The 22,935-nt window shown below is 41.5% G+C and overlaps 1 protein-coding gene across 8 annotated transcripts in view; it reads right to left on the bottom strand.

Moving 5' to 3' along the window:
* Positions 1 to 22,935, bottom strand: part of cdh23 (cadherin-related 23) — a 658,884-nt gene that overhangs the window by 426,197 nt on the left and 209,752 nt on the right. For all 8 annotated transcript variants that reach the window (XM_068020420.1, XM_068020419.1, XM_068020423.1 and 5 more), the window contains exon 9: positions 20,367 to 20,445. In XM_068020420.1, the coding sequence (XP_067876521.1) occupies positions 20,367 to 20,445 (79 nt within the window). The remainder of the gene's footprint in view (positions 1 to 20,366; positions 20,446 to 22,935) is intronic.

Genomic DNA, 22,935 nt, shown 5'->3' with positions numbered 1-22,935 from the left:
ACATGCAAATAGAGACAGAAAAGAGAAGAAATATGAATGAGAGGGGTTTGAGGCAATCTCTGAAGAGGGGTTTTTGTTACAGTGTTTCAAGCTCACTGTAGTCCTTGCTTGTAGGTAGATCTTACTTTTTATTGGGGCCCAGTATTCTTCTTAAACCTTGTTCCACTGTAGGAGACTTTTCTCTCTTCGGGTTCATATGTCTTCAATGGTTTCCGAAGCTGGAGAACATGAGATGAGAGCAGACAGGAGAAAGATCTTTTCCTGTCCAGGAGCAAACAGCATTCTGTCTTCAAACACGGTTTCTCCAATGTAAAACTCCCTTAGTTGGCCAGCAGGTGGTTGCATGACTGACTGGTTTGACCAGGCCTCTTCTGTGTATTGGGAGCATCTTAGCAGTCAACCTGGAATTCTAGCTTCTCCACCTTCAATGTCTGGTAATCAAAAGTCTATTGTGGATTAAATTGGAGCAGGGAGTTGCCCCTTTGTCCTTTCGAAGTACTGTCTGTTACTATGCAAATGTCTTCCCAGTCAAGGGTCTGGTGTTTTTTTTTCCAGTAGGTTCTTTCTTTACTTCCTTCTTTACTAACAGTTTAAAAATCAGTGTTCATGTGGTGAAATTACTGTGCTTCATTCTTGGCAGGTGGGGGCCTGCATGAAAAATGGATACACCAATTACATTGTGTCTGTCTTCACAGAGGAAGACACAAAAAATCTCCCAGAAATACGAGGGAACCAAGGGACTTGTAAAAATGAAGAACTGAAAGTAATTAATATCAATAAAGAGGTAGTACTCGAAAAATTAATTGGATTGAAAGTTTATAAATCCTCTAAACTGGAGATGAGCTACATCCCAGAGTATTGAAGGAGGTGGCTATAGAGATAATGGATACATTGGTGGTTATCTTTCAAAATTCTATAGATTCTGGAAGGGTTCCTGCAGACTGGAAAGTAGCAAATGTAACCCCACTATTTAAGAAGGGAACGAGAGAGAAAACAGAGAACTACAGACCTGTTAGTTTGACGTCAGTAGTAGGGAAAATGTTGGAATCTATTATAAGGGATGAAATAACTGGACACTTGGAAAATAATGATATGATTGGGCAGAGTCAACATGGATTTGTGAAAAGGAAATCATGTCTGACAAACCTGTTGGAGTTTTTTTTTTGAGGATGTTACTTGCAGCATAGATAAAGGAGAACCAGTGGATGTGATGTATTTGGATTTTCAGAAGGTTTTTGATAAGATCTCACACAAGAGATTAGTAAACAAAATTAGAGCACATGGGATTGGGGGTAATATATTGGTATGGCTTGAGAATTGGTGAACAGGCAGAAAACAGAGTAGGAATAAATGGGTGTCAGGCTGTTACTAGTGGGGTATCGCAAGGATCAGTGCTTGGGCCACAGCTGTTCACAATCTATATAAATGATTTGGATATGGGGACCAAATGTAATATTTCCAAATTTGCTGATGACACAAAACTAGGAGAGAATCTAAGTTGAGGAGGAGGATGCAAAGAGGCTTCAAGGGGATTTGGACAGGCTAGGTGAATGGGCAAGAACATGGCAGATGAAAAATAGAGTAAATAGGTGTGAAGTGATCCACTTTGGTAACAGAAAGGCAGAGTATTTCTTAAATGGAGAGGGGTTGGGAAGTGTTGATGTCCAAAGACACCTGGGTGTCCTTGTTCATGAGTCACTAAAAGCTAGTACGTAGGTGCAGCAAGCAATTAAGGCAGGAAATGGTATACTGGCCTTCATTGCAAGGGGATTTGAGTACAGGAGTAAAGATGTATTGCTTGAATTGTGTAAAGCATTGATGAGACCACACCTGGAATATTGTGTCCCGTTTTGGTCTCCTTATCTAAGCAAGGATATACTTGCCATAGAGGGAGTGTAACGGAGGCTCACCAGACTAATCCCTGGGATGGCAGGATTGTCTTCTGAGGAGTGATTGCAGAAGCTGAGACTGTATTCTCTAGAGTTTCGAAGAATGAGAGGTGATCTCATTGGAGCTTACAAGATTCTTACTGGGTGTGACAGGGTAGATGTGGACAGGATGTTTCCTCTGGCTGGTGAGTCTAGAACAAGGAGACACAGTCTCAGAATAAGGGGCAGGCCATTTAAGACTGAGATGAGGAATTTCTTCACTCAGAGGGTGGTGAATCTGTGGAATTCTCTACCCCAGAGGGCTGTGGAAGCTCAATCATTGAGCATGTTCAAGACAGAAATCGATAGATTTCTAACGACATCAAGGGATATGGGGATAGTGGGGAAAATGGTGTAGAGGTAGATGATCAGCCATGATCTGTTTGACTGGCGGAGCAGGCTCAATGGCCTATTTCCTATGAGCCTATGACCTCAAATTTCAGCTACTTGGAGGTGAGCAGACAAATCACTTCGAACATTAAGTTGCTCCTGCCTCCAAATATGCCCATGTTAGGGGAAGATTGTCACTCAAAAACTCTAGCAGGTTCAGGAACAGATAGACTGCAACCCTTACAAATGACTGAAAGGCTCATTGTAACAGTACATTACATCCTCATTAACTCGAGCCCACCACTGCTAGTAACTTGCATTGAATAAATAATAAGGGTCTTTGTCTTGCTAGCTAGACCATGCGGGCTGCATACAATTAGGTGCTCCAGGATGCTTTGAAATTTAGTGCCGTAATAGTTTGGAGAATAGGATACAATTAGATGGAGTGCCAAAAGTAATGACAAAGCTGTTGCTGAGTGCCACAATGCAAATTGGCTCCATGCCACACTCCACCGCCTTAATGTGCTGGGATGAAACAGAAATAGAAAAAAAAAAGTGCAGGATAAAAAAAGCTGTTGAACCTTTATAAATAAAAGGGAGCATCACTTGGTGTCAGAACTGGTGACGCTGATGACTGTTGATTGCAACTGAGCATAAAAACAAACCTGCAGCAGGATAGCTGCCATCCAAATCAACTCCAACGCCTGACCAGAAAGGAAGACTTGCATTTATATAGTGCCTTTCATGAACTCAATACCCAAAATGCTTTACAACCTTTTGAAGTGCAACCACCAACGCGCACACACAGCAAGCTCCCACAAGCAGCAATGAAATAAATAAGCAGATCATCTCTGCTTTGCCACAAACGTAAACCCAACATGCAGAGATGCAGGTGAAGCAAAATGAGTCTGCCGCCAGTTTATAGAAAGACACCTTAAGGCTAAAAATCAGTGTTTAGCTTTCAAGCATACCAAAGAATAGCGTTTAAAAATATTTTTTGCTGCCTGGTCAAAGAGACATTGGGACAAAAATGGAAGCAAACGGTTTTTCTGACAGAGGGTCAATGACAATGCAGTCAAGCTTGAGTTGGACCAGGAGTCACCTGCAATTTCTCTCGAAGACTACATAAAAGCCAAGGGAATTCCATAAAGAGCATAGCTAATCTCCAAGTGGCCGATGGCTTCAGGATTCAGAGGGCAAATACAGACTAAGTCATTGGTTATTTATAAAGGTGAGTTAGGTAGGTTCTTGATTGGCAGGGCAGTCAAACGTTATAGCAGGTTAACAGGAAAGTGGAGCTGAGGCCGCAATCAGATCAGCCATGATCTAATCAAATGGCGGAACAGGCTCAAGGGGCCAAATGGCCCACTGCTGCTCCCAATTCATTTGCACGTACGTAAGTGTTACCCAGGATGGAGTTACAATCTGAAGTTACATGTGATAAATCAAGAGACTGCACCAGCATTTCCCCCACAGAAATGTGCCACTGGCAGCTGATACTGATACAGGTCAGGAAAAGACACTACACAAAGGGTGGTTAGCATATAGAACTGTTGTTGAGGCACAGTCCATAAATTCTTCGAAAGAGAGAGTTAGTTACTTGACAATGAGAATATTAAGATTTACATGGAGCAAGCAGGAGAGTTGAATTACCCCGGGTGACTCAGGGGAGGAAAGATGCCACTGCAGGTTGATGGTTCAAATAGCCTGTTTCCGTATTCTAACACTGATTCAATTTCACTGAGTGAACACTTTTTGAAACAAATTAGCTGCACGACGACTCAAAATGTTTGAGATTTAAATATTGCCATGTGCTCAAAGGAAGAAAGAAAAATTGCATTTATATAGCGCTGTTAGTGAGTTCAGGATGTGCCAAAGCACTTCACAGTCACAATGAAATTTAAGTATATCCACTGTTGAGGCATGAAAAGAGGCAGTCAATTTGAGCACAGCAAGCTCCCATACATAGCAACGAGATAAAAGAAAGGCTTGCATTTATATAGCACCTTTCACAAGCTCAGGGTATCCCAAAGCACTTTACAGCCAATCAAGTACTTTTGAAGTGTCGTCACTGTTGCACTGTCGAAAGCACAACTGCCAATTTGCACACAGCAAGCTCCCACAAACAGCAACATGATCATGATAATCTGTTTTAGTGAAGTTGACTGAGATAAATATTGGCCAGGACACAGAGGATAACGCCCATGCTCTTCTTCGAAATAGTGGTGTGGCATCTTTTACATCCACCCAAGAGGGCCGTCAGAGCTTCGGTTTAACGTCTCATCCGAAAGACGGCACCTCTTGTAGTTCTGTGCTGTGTTCTTAAGCCTTCATTAAAGATAACCGCAGGCTTTATATTCAGATTCAGTATAAACACTTGTTATGACCAGGTGAGCAATGTGTCTAGGGGTCTTTTGCAATCTTTACCCGGTCTTATTGTAACAGGGTTTTATTTTTAAACACACAGTTTTAAGCTCCCCCTTTGTGAATCCTTGTTCACAGCTTTCCAATTACCAGGCATAGAACTGAGCACACACAGGCTTTCCTTGGTTTAAAGCAGAAACAGGAAATTTATTAACACCTTAAAACTTAAACTCTTATATGGTTCACGCCTATGGATATGCGCTCCGCTCACGCGAGCATGCACACGCGATATAAACATGCAGATCGGAATAGAAAAGAAAAGAAAAGATAAGTAGAACAGTTTGAGGCAATATCTTGTTACTGTTTCTCGAGCTTGCTGTAGTCCTTCATTGAAGATATGGTCTTACTGTTTGTTGGGGCCCAGTATTAGTCTCGAAATCTTAGTTTTTACTTTCACATGTTCCCACGAGATTCAGTTCCGTGGGAAGAGACAAAGCAGGCAGACAGACAGGCAGGAGAGGAGATATTCTCAGTTCCAGGAGAGGTCTTTACTTTTTTCAGCACACGGCTTCCTCTGCTTTTGTTGGGAGTTTCAAATTCAAAAAGCTGCCAGGGTGCTTAGCAGCTTAGTCATGTGACTAGTTCCTTATATGGAACATACTTTTCAATGTCCTTTGTTGGAGGTTCAAATCCAAAAGCTCCAGCCAGCTAGACATGTGACTAGAATTGGTTTGACCACTTCTGTGTATTGGAGAAGCCACTGTTGGATCCCCATTGTTTCAACATTGTCTGTTACCATGGAAATGTCTTTCCAGTCAGGGCTTGCAATTTTAAGTTTTAATGCTCCTGTGGCGAAATCATGTGTGCCTCAGTCTTGGCAGGTGGGGTTTGCCTGACACACTATTTACCTACGCTATGATTTCAGGTACATGTCTTTCCCTCACTGGTGTCTGCCTGCTCTCTGTAAAGCTATGAGCTGAGTGTATCTCTCAAAATGGTGTCTCCTCCTCATATATGTCGATGCCATCAGTTGCATCAGTGGCCTGATCGCCTAAAGGTACAGTTTCTTAATGGTGAAGTCACCACTACTCTACATTACACCTCTGACAGCACAGCACTCGCTCAGTACTGGATTGTCAGCCTTGATTTTACATTCAAGTCTCTGATGTGGAACATGAATCCAGAACCTTCTGACAGCTGATAAACGACCGGGTAATATTTTTAGTCATGTTGCTCAAGGGATAACTACTGGTCAGAATACCTAGCAAACTTCCTTGTTATTCTTCTAATAGTGCCATGGGACCTTTTTCATCCACTTGAGAGCACAGTCATGGCCTCAGTTCAACATCTCATCTGAAAGACATCACTTCTGACAATGTAGCACTCCCTCAGTACTGAACTGAAATGTCAGTCCATGTTACATGAAAAACATTTTTAAAAAGAGACAGCATATCCTTGTCTGAGTATCTACTGACTCCGAGCTACATCTGACAGTACTTTGAAGCAGAAATGAAGCATGGACAAAGTAGAAAGGAAAATCCAAGGTCTATTGTAAATAAAAAATGTCAACACTGATAACTGCTGACTGAAATTGTAACACAGACATCAAGAGTGTAAAGGGCAGCCAGTGCCATGTCTTAGGATCACTCTGCCGTAGAAACAGAACACACAGATGAAGAACCTCTTGCTGCAATATGTAGAAGCGAGCAGTTTAAGCAGGTGTTTGGAAGAGTTCTCACAATCAAACCTGGCTAATACACATGCTGAAACGATCAAGAAATCTATTCTGCATCAAAACTATGAAATGATCAATGTATTAGGTGAAAGAAGAACAGAAAATGCTGGAAATATTCAGCAGGTCAGACAGCATCTGTAGACAGAGAAACAGAGTTCATGTTTCAGGTCAATACCTTTCATCAGAACTGGGAAAAGCTAGAGCTGTAATAGGGTTTGAGCAAGTGAAGAGTGGGTGGGGGAGGGTAAAAGAACAAAAGGGAAGGTGTGTGATAGGATGGAGGGCAGGAGAGATTAAATTACGAGTTCATGGTGCAAGGCCAAACTTCCTCCCCTCAAAGTATTTATCCAATTCCCTTTTGAAGGTTCCTACTGAATCTGCTCCCACCACCTTTTCAGGCTGTGCATTCCAGACCATAACTAGGCAGTGATTTACTTGTACTTCTTTCAGTTTAGCAGACTGTATTCACTGCTCACAATGCTGTCCCTCTACACTGGGGAAACCAAACGCAGATTGGGTGACCAATTTGCAGAACACCACTGTTCAATCTGCAAGCATCACCCGAGCTTCCGGTCGCCTGTCATTTTAATTCTCCACCTTGCTCTTACATGGGTCTCTCTGGCCTCGGCCTCCAGCAGTGTCCCAACAAGGCTCAATGTAAGCTCGAGAAACAGCACCCCATCGTTTGATTAGGTACTTTACAGCATTCCAGACTCAACAAGTTCAACAATTTCAGACCGTAATCACTTCAGGTTTTGGTTTTCCTCTTATTTTTCTTCTGTTTTTGCTTTTGCTCGGCAGCTGTTAATCATTCTGCCGTTCACACCTCCTCTGGACACATCTTCTGTTTCTTTCCTTCTCCCATTACCACTCCCTTTGGCCCTGCACCATCAACTCTTTAGTCATTTAATCTCTCCTGCCCTTCACCCTCTCACAGACCTTCCCTTTGGTTCTTCTTCCACCCTTCCCCCTTTCACTTGCTTAAAAGTGATTACATTTCTAACTTTTCCCCCTTCTGATGAAAGGTCACACAGACCTGAAACGTTAACTCTGTTTCTCTCTCCGTTTTCTGTTTTTATTCCAGATCTTAATTCTCTGCCTGTGCTCCCATTGTGCAAAGTTCTGTACCAGGGGAACTAAACTGGAAACTTTACCCCATGGCCACTACCACAAGTGCTGCTATCCACACGCAGAAAGTGATGGAAATTGACTCTCACTCCAGTTTCCCTTCCCTTCTTCCAGTCAAGCATTTCAGATCCAGTTAACCAATCTGTCCGGGAGCCTGAGGTCAGGAATTCTCCAAGTGAGGAAACTAGGAAGGAGCCACGCCCACATCACTCAGTGGCAGAACGGAACTTCAGTAGCATGTCGACCTATCGTAGCCCCTTAAACCTTTGCTGTATCCAAGATTTTCAATCGATTACTGCTTAGCATCAGTGAAGACTCTGTACACTGCAAGTAGGTCTGCTAAATCATCCGAATCGTATTTAAAGCTGACAATTCAAATGTCTCAATTCATTAGATTTTCTGAATCAATGCAACTGCTGGAAGAGTTAGCTCACATCAGATCCCAAAGCTTTGGAATCCGATTCGAGTAATGTCCATTAGACACAATTATCAGAGGATTCCACACACATAATGGGAACAGAGTAGGGGTTGTTTTGGGGGTGGGGGGGGGGGGGTGGGGGGGCACGCAGGAGGCTTGTGAATTAAAAATATTAGACAGTACGAGTAACGATCAGGATAGACAAATGTCAATGCTGCCTCATTTTAAAAAATCATTTCTTGCATTTTCTTCACAAACAGAAGGAACTGCAGCCAGCCCACCACGTTCAACGCTCTGATACTCCTCACATTCACCTTTTACAGCTCGACAGTCTGGAGCTCATCCCACAAATCATCGTTAGCTGACACATCAGCACACAGTGCCTTACTGGAACATTCTGCGCGTCCACTGACCCCAACCATGACAAGACATCGCACATTATTTTTTTCCCTGAAGGAAATGAATATCATCTTATAGTTACTGTGGGGAAGAGGGCTCGGGTCAGAGATAGCTCCCTGCTCTTCAATTTAACACATAATGACTGTAACTCAAAGATTTGGAAAGCACCCAATTAAGTCAATAAAATGAACTAAAAATTTCACTCCGTCAATTTTGTGTCACTGTTTGCTAAAACACGACGACTGTTAGAAAAACAACGTGCACTAATGAAAGTGGGCATGAGCCCTCACATTCCAAGTTACCCAATTCAATCAGGAGTAAGTGCTCAGCACAAGACATGCATTTCACATAGAAAGGGGAAGCAGGGAACATTTATTATTTTGAGAAAGAGTAGGTATTGGCAGCTGGCTACTGTTTAATGCCTGCTCTCCTGATCATGTTTCACAAATATCTGTGCATGGTTGAGTGAGGACTGTTGTCCATGATGCTGTGAAAATGCCATTCTCTTTTGTGATCAGTGCTGCAGATGTCCAACATCGAGCTGAACTACAGCAATAGACAAAACAGGAAGACACCCATCTCCAGGAGGGTGCCTCAGGATGTTCCAAGGTGCTTTATACCCAATTCAGTACTTTTGAGGTGTCGTCATTGTTGTAGGAAAACCTCAGGAGCCACTTTGCAAACAGCAAAATGACCAGATAAACTCTTTTTGTGATGTCAATTGAGGAACAAGTATTGGCCAGGACACCGGGGTGAACTCCCCTGCTCTTCTTCAAAATAGAACCACTGGATCTTTCCTGTCCACCAGAAAGAGCAGGCGGGGCCTCGGTTTAACGTCTCATCTGAAAGATGGCACCTTCAACAGTGCAGCACTCCCTCAGTAACGCAATGAAAGTCTTCCTAGGTTTTTGTGCTCACGTCTTGGGAGTGGAACTTGAAAGCACAACCTTCTGATACAAAGGGGAAAGTGCTGAGCCATGGATGAATGGCAGACTGGCCCTAAATTTAACACTTCGTACACAGGACAGCACCACTGACGATGCAGCACTCCCCCAGTACTGCACTGCAGTGTCTGCCTACACTATACACTCACCAAGAAAGCAGGCTATGTTCTTTTCTGTTCAACACATCCAAGGTCATGGGGATGGTCAAGTATGTGTCAAGCCAAATGGGTTGGCAATTGAAATAATAAAGAGCATTATGACCGAGGCAGGAGGAGTGCACTGTTAATTCAGTCCTACTTCTCCACAGGTCACAGAATATGAATACATTTTCCCACTTACCATAACAGCTAATTAGATAAGCTATTTGTCCACAGAATAAAGCATACCAACCAGGTTTCTTGAATAAATAACAAAATTATCCATTTATTATAAAACCAAGTCTTAACCAATAATGAAGTAAACCTATACGCGAATTGAAATATTAAAGCCCCGTAATTTTTATATCCTAGCCCTGACACATATTCATCCAAAAACTGGTTAACTGGGAAAAAAGGGATTTTTGTTTACATCTGTTACAAAGAAATAGAAGGAATAACAAAAACTTAGTCTGAAAAGACATGGAAAGAAGTCCTTTGGTTTGGCAAGGTGTCCCAAAGTCAAAAACATGGCAGCCACTAGAAGTCTTTCCAAGCGAGGTTGAGGAACAATCTGTTTTGGGTAGGCATTCAAAGAAATTCAACTGCATAAGGCTTCACATAGGTCTTCCATCAAGTGTGCAGCAACAGGTGTCAGTTCGCACACACATTCGATACAATCTTCATTTGAAGATGTAAGGTTTCTGCAAATATTCCAGGTTTCTTCAAAAATGCAGGAGGCAACAGCACCACTTCATACAAGCTTTTGTGTTTCAAGTGCAGAGATTCTTTAAAGAGAGGTAACAGTTTTAGTTTAGTTTAGAGATACAGCACTGAAACAAGCCCTTCGGCCCACCGAGTCTGTGCCGACCATCAACCACCCATTTATACTAATCCTACACTAATCCCATATTCCTACCACATCCCCACCTGCCCCTATATTTCCCTACCACCTACCTATACTAGGGGCAATTTTATAATGGCCAATTTACCTAGCAACCTGCAAGTCTTTGGCATGTGGGAGGAAACCGGAGCACCCGGAGGAAACCCACGCAGACACAGGGAGAACTTGCAAACTCCACACAGGCAGTACCCAGAATTGAACCCGGGTCGCTGGAGCTGTGAGGCTGCGGTGCTAACCACTGCGCCACTGTGCCGCAGAATCTTCTGAATTCCTGGTAGGTCAGTGTCAAATTCCAATTGCCTGCTTCAGTCCAAACACACTGGTTTTTAATAGCTCAAAATGAAACTAAAAAACTTTTTTTTCCAGGCAAGAATCATGCTGGTTAGAAATTCTCTCTTGTCAAAGAATAGCTCTCAAGTCAAACCCCCTGTGGTGTTTACATGAAATCACCTGGTTTCTAGTATTTGTCTACTTGTCAAAACTAAGACTCTCTTGTTGACCTTCCTTTTCTAAAAAAAAGTATTCACAAAGTTTAGCTATCTCCAAATGTTTCAAGTCCATGAAATCTTTTTTAGCTTTTAAAAATATAGATTCCCAAGTTTTCACACAAAAAACAGAAATTCTGTAACAAGTGTAACATTCTTATTAACAGCAGAAATTATTCCGTCCAGCTGCTTGAAAGGATAACATTTAAAAAGGCCACAATTTGAGAATTAAGCTGTCCTTTCTGTAAAAAAACTTTTATATATGCAGTTACATTACTAGAAATGGGCTAATCTCAACTTTATATCACTTGGAAGTTGCAAACTGACACTCTTGGGTTCAAGTAGTTACAGTTATCACTGAATGAAAGTATTACCAGGACTTCCTACATCTGATTAGCTGTTGATAATATTCAAAGATTGTCATAACTGAACACACATAACTGAACAAATTACATAACTTGTGTTTACTCATAAAGGAGTCAGAGAGATACAGCACTGAAACAGGCCCTTCGGCCCACCGAGTCTGTGCCGACCATCAACCACCCATTTTTATACTAATCCTACATTAATCCCATTTTCTTCTCACATCCCCACTTCCCTCAATTCTCCTACCACCTACCTACTCGAGGGGCAATTTATAATGGCCAATTTACCCATCAACCCGCAAGTCTTTGGCACGTGGGAGGAAACTGGAGCACCCGGTGGAAACCCACGCGGTCACAGGGAGAACTTGCAAACTTCAGACAGGCAGTACCCAAAACCGAACCCGGGTCGCTGGAGCTGTGAGGCTGCGGTGCTAACCACTGCGCCGCCCCTGGACTCTTTCTTCATGCTTTATGGACAAAGTGATGAAACTTGCAGTATTGACATTGAGTTAAACTTGGGACCAAACCCTGATTGGTGACTGCATTAAAGGAACTTGTATGAAACTAAAATCAAGTCACAGCCATTAGAAGTGATTCAAACGATGGACCTTAATGTCACAGAGCAGCAGGACGCGAAGAATGTGCGGCATCAAGGAGGATGCAACACTACAGCTTTCTAATACTGCAATGTCCGGGGGCTTGGAGGGAAGTGTGAAAATGTGAATCAAGTGCTTAAGAGGAGCAGAAAATGAGCAGAGATAAAAGGCACCAAGTGACGAGATTCCCTTTAAGTATTACTACACTTCTGCTATTTGCTAAGATACATTCTGTGCTATTTAATCGCCATCCTTTGAGTGGGGAAAGAGAACATTTTGTCAAAATCAGCTTTTTGTGCTTTTCAATATCTTGACTTCCTCTCAACTGTATCACTCATTCAGATCATGGTTTGTGTGACCTGGTTTTGAACAAGCAATGTCTAGACACAGAGTAATGCTATAGATCATAGATGTGGTGCACCACCCAACCAGAACAGACTGGTCATGCAAAAAGAACTTTTTAAATTAGGTTATAATATTCCAAGTTTTACAAGGAACATTTGAGGGATTTCATGTGTCATCCTGGAATTAAATTCTAACTCAACATTTCTGCTGTTGAGGAATAATGATTTCTCCCACAGACGGTTTGCTTAATGTCTGGTGTTTCGTAGAACAGGTTCCTTTCATTGTTTTTTGTCAAGGATTTAATTCGAGATCCTCCTTGTGGGTGAGGGGCATTTTTACTTTTCTCTCCCCCCCCCTCACAAAGACATACAATAAAGTATTTCCCCATGTTTGGGAACCATAGTGTCAAATCGAATGATTGTCAAGCCTCTGGGCCAGGTACAGTGACACCGCAGCAAGCCAGTTACAAGGACAATGACTAAACCAAGAGAAAATTAATTTCTGTCCTTAGACAGCATGTTGGAAGGAAAATGCACTGGAATGACAACTCAGTAAAAATGTGCATTGAGATTCTCTTACAAAGCCCACATTCACAGAATTGTGGGATGTTACAGCACTGAAGGAGGTCGTTTGGCCCATTGTGTTTGTGCTGGCTCTTTGCCCATTGCGCTGCAAATTATTCCTTTCCAGGTATATATCCAATTCCCTTTTGAAAATTACTATGCAATCTACTTCCACCACCCTTGCAGATAGTACATCCTGGATCATAGCAAAAGGAAGAATGGAATGAACGTCTTTAGTCAGTGACCTTCATGGTCTCAGGACATCCCAAGGGGAGGTACAGCCAATCAAGTACTTCTGAAGTGTAGTCACTGTTGCAATGTAGGAATGGTCTGAATGACATTGGTTGAGGAAGACATATTGGACAGGACATTGGGAAGAACTCCCCTGCCCTTCTTCAAGAGTACTGTGGGATTTTATTTATTTATTTATTTCATGGGATGTGGGTGTCGCTGGCAAAGCCAGCATTTGTTGCCCATCCCTAATTGCCCTCAGCAACTGAGTGGCTGGCTCGGCCATTTCAGAGGGCAGTTAACAGTCAACCACATTGCTGTGGGTCTGGAGTCACATGTAGGCCAGACCAGGTAAGGACGGCCGATCTCCTTCCCTAAAGGAGGTTAGTGAACCAGATGGGTTTTTACAACAATCGACAATGGTTTCAGGGTCACCATTACTGAGACTAGCTTTCAATTCCAGATTTTTATTCATTAATTGAATTTAAGTTTCACCAGCTGCCACAGTAGGATTTGAAACCATGTCCCCAGGGCTTTGGCCTGGATCACTGGGTTACTAGTCCAGTAACATTACCACTATGTCACCATCTCCCCAACTTTTATGCCTACTGGAGAGAACAGACTGAAATGTCTCATCTGAAAAAACAGCCCCTTTGACAAATTAGCACTTCCTCATTACTGCAGTGTCATCTTGGATTATGTGCTCAGTGCCTGTAGCTAGGATGACGGCAACAATCTTTTCTAGTCTAGCACATTTTTATTTTCAACACAGTTGCCCTGACCAGTCACCCAGGAATTATTCTGCTGCTTATAAGATCACGTAACTAGGAATTCTGTGATGAACAAACGCCCAAACGATGTTATATGTCGTCACTTTTCTCTGAAGAGTATATAGCGGGGGAGGGGGATGCTCAAACTAAGGGCAGTCAAGTGTTGTGATATGGAAGTGGTTTTACACCCAGTGTTAGCATTAAGCAATCCTGAATCAGGTGCTGTGAACCAGATGCGGAATAAAACTGCACACACAAAAGGCCAACGTGCTTTATTCCCCATGGCGTTCTGCACTAATGTGATGTTAATATTTCCTCCACCTTCCTGTAGCCTGGTGCAAATTGAAGGAGAACACTCGGTGGTTTCACGCTATATATCCAGTTTTACTTGGAACTGAATTAAAACTGTCCAAAGCCTACTTCAAATATCACCAGACTATTAGGAAATGAGACTTCCCACTCATTAATCTGAACTGGATTTCCCTCCAAGACGCAGTGTGAAAAAGCAGTGAGCTAAGCCACCATTACTCATATGAAGCAGTCAAACATGGGTACTATCTAACTACCTGTATCGAAGCTTGCATTATTTAATTGCTCACCACTTTACAGTAAGGTGTCAACTGAGAAAAGGCCATTTGGCTAACCAATTTGACCTATCGGGGTCTTTGCCCAACCTGTTTAATCAACCACGAAAAGTCATTAACCACTAGAAAAACTTGCACAGAAATAAACCTTTAACATTTATCATTGTCCTGCAAAGATCATCTCACTAACCCTACATCATTCACCTTCATCAGTTCCTTTCCATAGAACAAGCAGCAAGAAACCACTCTGCTCCTTAGGGAGTTCAATCATTTTTAACTATTGCTCCAAACTGGTGTTCTATCCCTATTCTTAATGAGATATTTATTCTGCTGTTTTATACAGCTGCTTTCTATGGGTGTTGCATTCCACACAATAACTGATCTGGGGGGTGGGGGGGGGGGGGGGTGGGAAGGGAGACGACAATTTCCTTCATTATCTTATCTTCCTTACAGCCTTTGATAAACTTTGTTTTCTTGTCCTTCAGCTCTACAGTTATAACTTAGGTTAAAAAAGTCTCCATCCATGACAATTAGCCTTGAAGGAACTTGGATCATTTTCCTTCTTGCTCCAATGGAAACAGGTTCAGTTCTCCAGGTTACACTTTGTAACTTTAAACCAAAGTCTCACTCTTGTCTCGATTGTTCATTCATATTCTTCAGATGGCAGTGTCAAAATTGCAAACAATATTTCACGTGGCCTTGCTAATGAAATACACTGGGTTTGAATAACCAGTCCCAATTTATAATCAGAGGTACTCAAGATACATCCAAGTACTTGATTAGTGATGTTGAGAGCAGCTTCCCATTGATTGAACACTTGTGGTGAGTGGTTTCTCCTTTGCCACTTTTGTGAATTGATACTATTTCACTGGCTTTAGTAGTGTGAAACAGCAACCTGATTTGCTGAGTGAATGGCCATTAATCTTTGATTAAAGTTTGCATTCTCGGAACAAGATGCACACGTTAAATATGGGAGTACAGGAGATCTTAATTGTCCGTCACTGGCTCGTACATGTTTTTGTATAACATATACTGAGTTATTTTGAATATTCCGTCACTTTATATTTATCCCTCACCCAACATCATTAAAACAGATTATCTGGTCATTGTAACATTGTTGTTTATGGGAGCTTGCTGTGCGCAAATTGGCTGCTGCGTTTCCTGCAATTCAAGATGCTTCATTGGCTATAAAACTCTGAGGTCCTGTATTCATGAATGGTGCTATATAAATACAAATCTGCTTTTCCTTTAAGTGATACTGAGCCAATAGTCCATTCCCCATTCCAGAGGAAACCAAGTCTTTCCGGGAAACCACCTGACTTCCAGCAACAAGCCTTTCTAGGAAAGCACCTGACTTCCAGCTCAATAAACAGAGAATTTGGGACTCCTGGAGAAGTTGTTTACAAAGCAGTGACAGGTCAAGATTCATGGAAGTTAAGAGGTTGACCTCCTGTTGTCAGTTTCGCTTTTGAATTGTTGAGAGTTGGGGTTGAACCGTATAAAAAGGAAGAGAATTCCCAAGGAAGGGGAGAAGACCACAACCCAGCTCAGCTTTCCAGCACCTCCCTAAAAGACCAAGAAGTCCTCTGTGTCAACACATTGTGTCTCCTGTTTTGGAAGAAAAGCCTGCCAAATTAATTCTCAATGCCACCTGAAAAGAACTGTTCTAGAAGATCCCAGTGACCCGTCTATGTGCACTCAGAGGCCAGACTGTATGCCAGTTTTGGAACACAACATCTCATCTGCTGCTTCTTCGAGAATGAGCAAGTATTCAGCCCAAGTGTTTTTTTTGTCTGTAATAAAGCTCTAAAAACAAAAATCTTTTATTTTTCCGGTTAAACGGTGCGTGTGTGCGTGAGAGAGAGAGAGTGTGTGTGTGTGAGGGGCTAAGGTAAAAAGGGAACTTTAATATTTCAATCTGTGTCTTTATGCTTTACTTCATTACTGGTTAAGTCTTGTTTTATAATAAACTGATAATTTTGTTGTTTATTAAAGAAACCTGGTTGTTGTGTTTTATTCTGGGATACAAATAGAGTCTATGATTGACCGTATTGGTATTTTGGAAAAAATGTAAATATATGTTGTGACCCGTGGAGACGTGGAACTAGAATAAACAGTGCACTCCTCCCGCCTCAGTCATAACAATACAAATAGTTAAATATTAGTGAACCGCTCATGGTCTTATCAGAGGTAGTTTGGAACATTGTGGTGATGTTCAGATGCTCTTCAAGATGAACTGCAGATTCAGGTAATGCAGCTGCTCTTAATTTTCACATTCCAGTCAGAATAACCTACTGTTAAGTGACTGGCCTTCTTTCCCTGTTTTTGAGATTGTTTTGACTATGCTCCCGTGTGACATTTTGAAGTTGATTCTAAATTGATTCCTGGAAGGAGGGGGCTGTCCTATGAGTAGGAATTGAGTAGAATGGGCCAATATTCTCTGGAATTAGGAAGAATAGAGGCGATCTCAATGAAATGTATAACATTCTTAGAGGGCTTGATAGGGTAGATGCTGAGAGACTGTTTACCCTTGCTGGAGAGTCTAGAACTAACAGTCACAGCCTCAGAATAAGGACTGAGATGAGGAGAAATTTCTTCACTCAGAGGGTTGTGGATCTTTGGAGTTCTCTACCCAAGAGAGCTGTGGACGCTCAGTCATTGAGTATATTCAAGACTACTATATTTTTGGGCACTAAGGGAATAAAGGGATAAGACGGGAAAGTGAAGTTGCTGTAGAAATTCAGCTATGATCTTTCTGAATAGCAGAGCAGGCTCAAGTGGCCATATAGCCTACTCCTGATCCTAATTCATATGTTCCTGTGTGATGTCTGGAACGTGATGGACATGCTTCACAGGAAAGACTTTGATATATGTGTATGTTAAAAGTCTTGTCTATAACACACACTCCTCCAAATGTTAAACTTACTACTGTAACATTTTCCCTTGTCACAATTTATTGTCATCACCCTCCAACTCACCATGTGCACAGACACACAGTTAAGCATTTATATTCGAAGATGCGTCTGGTACATCAGAGGTTATGCTGTTGTCAAGAGGAGAGGTGACGCTAGGGTGCAGATCGATAAGAAATTAATAAATCTGATTATTATGGAACGAGAAGCAAAATATTCTGCAAACGTTTTTGACACTCCTAAAATTAGCCACTTTGACACTTGGACTCCTAAAGCCTCCAGTTCTTGAAAAACTCTGCAGACACGATGGACAGAATGGCCTCCTACTATGCTGCAACAATTCTGTTCTGGAGGGTGAGTGGGCAGAGTTAACACGTTTTTTTTAAAAAAGCAAGTAAAATCAGGTTAAAGGGTGCACTATTTATTCAAACCTTGGAAAACAACTTTCTAAACTTTTCAGAAAATACAATGGACAATTTGCTCTGGCACTGTAGATCACGTGAACTTGTGAAAATACGAAATGTATCTTTTAAAATTAGGGTTCTGAGAATGATCAGCTTTTTGTTTGAGAACTGATCCGTAATGAAAAGTGCATCAAAAAGAACCCGAAGGCTACAAAACAGAGGACATTCCGGTTTTGACCTTCACAGCTCTTACGATGTACATGTTTAACGTTTTCTAATTTTATTAAAAATTAGTGAAGATCCACACATGTGCTTTTTAAAATGGGAGAATAAGCAAATAACTACAGACACAAACTTGCTCCATGACCGATTACTTGCTCAATACAAGTCTTTCAGAATAAACAGAGGCCAAAAAACACAAGATAAGGACAATAATAGTTTAGATTGAAAATTGTATACAATCTGTCCCAGGCCTAAAACCTATGCAAGCAATAACTTATTATAATACTACGGATATCGCATAGAAAGCAAGCCATTTCTTGCAGCACAACTGTGATAATTTGTGCCCAACATGAAATTCAGCCCCCACACTGGCAAGCCTGCACTTCTTATAAACTGAAGTGAGGGCCTGTGACTGAACTAACGCGGGTCAGTGTGCCGTGGGCAATAAACTGACTTGTAGAGTTTTGTATTGCATGTAGGATTCCTACTGCGTGTCCCAGTCTCTTCAGATGATGATTAATATCAGTCACTTGCCGAAGGGATCAAACTACTCAGATAGGTTTATTCACAGATTGTCATCCACAGTGAGAAGCAGGAACAATCAGCTGTTCAGCCAATTCAACTAGCAGCTTCTGAACTTGTCATCAAAGGGTTAAACTGACAACCTATTCAGCTGAGTTCCCTCTGACTAAAATGAAGCCAAACAGATGACAGACTGAAAATTTTTCCGATGAGAACAGCCACCCAATACCTGCCAATTACAGTCTTCCGCCGAATTATGGAGATGATTGGGTAATTTCCCCCTGTCAAATCACGCCAGGAGACCGTACGCGACTAGGATTGGTTTTTACGCATGTAATTTCTATTATGCAACTAACTTTTTCTTAATTCATTCACAGGATGTGGGCACCGCGGGCAAGGCCAGCATTTATTGCCCATTCCTAATTGCCTGGAGACAATTGAGTGGCTTGCTCGGTCATTTCAGAGGGCATTTGAGTCAAACATATTACTGTGCTCCTGGAGTCACATATAGGCCAGACCGGGTAAGGACAGAAAGATTCCCTTCCCTAAAAGGACATTAATGATCCAGATGTGTTTTTAATGACAAACCAGCAGTTTCATGGTCACCATTACCAATACTAGCTTTTTCTACCAGGTTTATTTAATGAACTGAATTTAAATTGCCCAGCTGCTGTGGTGGAGTTTCAGCTCGTATGTACAGATCATTAGTCCAGGCCTCTGGATTACTAGTCCAGCAACAGAAACACTATGCAACTGCATCCTGCCATATGTTACCTACGCTACCTTAACATTCACTCACTGCATTTTGCTGGAGTAATAATAATCTTGCCCTTATCGAGAGACTTTGCTGTAGTTTAGGTCATGAATTCGGTTTGCTGTAGTTTATAGAAACTCTTTTTCAAGCAGGCTGCTATGAGTTCGGTCCTAAGTCTTGCCTCCCCACTTCCAACTCACTGCCTGAAAGTGGTGTCAATACTCATTCAAAAATTGTAGAAACCAATTTTTCAGCACGCAATTACAGAAACCATTTCTTTCTGAATATTTTAACCTTGAAATATGCAGGAAACCTATCAGCAATGCATAAAACATTACACTTTTGGCACAGTGGTATTCTAATATAAAACCACTTGTTTGACTTATATTTCCGTCTTTGCTCATTAAAATCCTTGGCTCGATCTCTCTTCTTCCCTTCAAAAACAAGCCTGAATATTCAAGTGTACAATGACAATGCAACATATCACTCACGGAAACTGTCCTAACAGAGCATACACTGAAAGAGTAACTGGTTGACGCTGTTGCACTCAAATTCGCAGCAGTGTTTTCAGATAAAATCTTTGAAACAGAGATATTACTGTGCGAATGCTCTACATTTCTGCGTGAAATTCATTTGTCCCCTATTTTCTAAAGGCATGATATTCCCAATAAAATACCAAAAACTTCTTTGCATGCTAAAATCACATGGCACAATTTCAAGACCAGACAGAAGTAGACAATTTTTTAAAAATCCATTAGATTCCTGTTATCAAACTGTATTAATGTTTTAGAAAGCACTTCCACTTAGAAATAGCGACACGCACCATTTACAAGATGTTACATATATACGAATTAGGAGCAGGAGTAGGCCATTCGGCCCTTCGAACCTGCTCTGCCATTTGATTAGATCACAGCTGATCGGATTGTGGCCTCAACTCTACTTTTCTGTCTACCTGCTATAACGTTTGACTCTTTTGTCAATCAAGAATCTTCAATGACCCAGCCTCCACTGCTCTCTAGGGAAGAGAATTCCACAGACTAATGACCCTGAGAGAAAAGAAATTCTCCTCATATTCATCATAAATGGTAGACCTCTTATTTTTAAACTGTGTCCCCTAGTTCTAGTCTCCGATAAGGGGAAACACCTTTTCAGCATCCACTCTATAGTGATAAGATTATGCAGCAGGATCCATTATTCACTCCTTACTTTTCATATTTGTACACACAATTTCAAATTGGTTTTGTTATATCTTCAAAATTGAGTTTTCTTGTCCTTTTTAACTAACATCGCATGACTTCAAAAAGGAAAATGCAAGGTTAACCCTCTTACCTGAAACAATAGTGTAACCAATGCCACGCGGCCTCCCTCTGTCCTGATCTAGCGCTGTAATAACCCGCACCGTCTTACCCTGAAAAATCATTGCAAACACACATTATTAAACTTTACTTGATAAGAAAGAAAAATAACTTGCATTTCATCTTTCACAACCAACGGACATCTCAAAGTGCTTTACAGCGAATTAAATACTTTTTTTTGTTTCGAAGTGTATTCACCGTTGTAATGTAAGAGAACGTGGCAACCAATTTAGGCACAACAAGCCCCATGAACAGCAAAGTGATAACAGGTCTGCATTAGGAATGTTGCTTGACAGATAAATATTGGCCAGGACACTGGGGACAACTGCCCTCCTCTTCTTCAAAATAGGGTCATGGGATCTTTTACATCCACCTGAGAGGGCTCCCAGTACCTCATTTTACCAAAGACAGCACCTCTGACAACGCAGCACCCACTCAATGACTGCACTGGGAGTATTAGCCTAGAATTCGTGCTCAAGTCTCCTTGAACCCACAACCTTCTCACTCAGATATTACTAGAATCAGTGAATAGGCAAAGCTGTGGCAAATGGATTTCAGTATAGGCAACTGTGACAGCACCCACTGTCAACCCTGAAAAGGATGGAACAGGGTACTTCCTAAATGCTGAACATCCGGTAATTGAAGGTCCAAAGATCATGAAAATGCCATAAACAGGTAGAGAAAATAACCAGAAAAGCTAATTGACTGATGGCCTTTCTACTAGAATACAAGAAGGGTAAAAGTTAAGTTACAGCTGTACAAAGCACTGGTTAGACCACACCTGGAGTTACTTTGAGCAGTTCTGGGCACTTCACCTTAGGAAGGATATATTGGCCTTGGCAGGAGTGCAGTGTAGATTTACCAGAATGGTACCTAGACTCCGAGGATTAAGTTACGAGGAGGGATTATACAAACTAGGGTTGTACTCCCTGGAATTTAGAAGGCTAAGGGGAAATGTGATTAAAGTTTTCAAGATATTAAGGGGAACAGGTAGGGTAGACACCATCAGTAACTACCACCCTGCCCACTGCCAATAATGACTACCAGCCGTAACCAATACCAGTCAATATTGATCACAAACCATTTCCTGGAAGCATTGTCAATAGCCAATCAGCAGTAACCACTACCATTCCATTCCTTTCTGCACCAACTACCACCATCCACCAACTCTCACCACGAATTACTGCCACCACCAACCGTTACTATCAACCATCACTAGTAATTGTTACCACCAGTAACAGACAAGCAACCACCACTACAACCAAACAGCAACACAACATACAGTATATACAATTTGCGACTTCAACACAAAAGCCAATCCCCATCCTCACAAATGGGGTTAAGAGGAGGAACATCTAATACCAGCCATTCATGTGGCACCACGAGGAAATCAGTTACATCCAATAAAGAGGTGGGAAGAAAATGGCATTTGATTCCCGTTATTCTGAAGCGGGAAAGGAGCAGAAAGGGTAGGAATTATATCCTGGCCAGTCTCTGGCACTGGGAAGCATCTCACTTCTTTTGGTTATTTGAAAGAGCATTCGATTTCATCAAGTGCTGCATTTTTTTCAGCTTTGCATAAACATGAAACAAAGCTATCACATAAATTACTTGGATCTTAACATCCAAAATTTGAAATTTAAATGAGAATTTTGATTGCAACTGGTCTGGTATGCAGATTCACAATTTGCTCACATTATAACTTACATGTGCCATGATTAGCCCCAAAACTCCATGCAATATACACAGCTGTTGGGCAGCTTCCTTGAAAAATGCAACAGTTTTCAAGGAAAATGCGAGAGAAAATTCATTCCGTTTCATTGCTGATAATTCCAGGTATGCCACAATGTTCCTCTTAACTTACAGTGGAGATAAGCGTGGGGAAAAAAAAGGACAAGCAATGTGCTGAACTAATTTTAAAATGATTAGAGAAGATGTTAATTATTTTCATACTAAGTCAGTATTACTGATTAACTTCCCCCTTTTTATTAAGACAAAATAAAACACAACCTGTATTCACTCATGTAGAAAATGTCAAATAGCAAAATCATATTTTAATTACTGAACCATAAATACTTCAGCATAAGTAATGCGCACAGGCAGGCAATGTGCTTTGAAATGTCAAAGGGCATATTAAACTTTTTACTAAAATAAAAGCAAAATACTGCGGATGCTGGAAATCTGTAACAAAAACAAGAAATGCTGGATTCACTCAGCAGGTCTGGCAGCATCTGTGGAAAGAGAAGCAGAGTTAACGTTTCGGGTCAGTGACCCGAAACGTTAACTCTGCTTCTCTTTCCACAGATGCTGCCAGACCTGCTGAGTGAATCCAGCATTTCTTGTTTTTGTTTTAAACTTTTTACTGTTCTCTTATTCTGCTTTTAATTGAAGCTCAACTGTGTTTTTTTTAAAATGCTGATTCAACAATTCAACGTGAAAGCAAAATGCATGCAGGCGGGACAAATCAAAGCAGGATTTAAAATAAAATGCTGCTGCTCTCCCTGAATAAGTCCCTCGTCACCCAGGTAACAAACTCAGCAAGC

The sequence above is a fragment of the Heterodontus francisci genome, chromosome 42 (genome assembly GCF_036365525.1).
Source record: "Heterodontus francisci isolate sHetFra1 chromosome 42, sHetFra1.hap1, whole genome shotgun sequence".
Classification (NCBI taxonomy): Eukaryota; Metazoa; Chordata; class Chondrichthyes; order Heterodontiformes; family Heterodontidae; genus Heterodontus; species Heterodontus francisci.
Note: the sequence above shows the minus strand (reverse complement) of the source record. Positions and strands in the feature narration are given on the sequence as shown.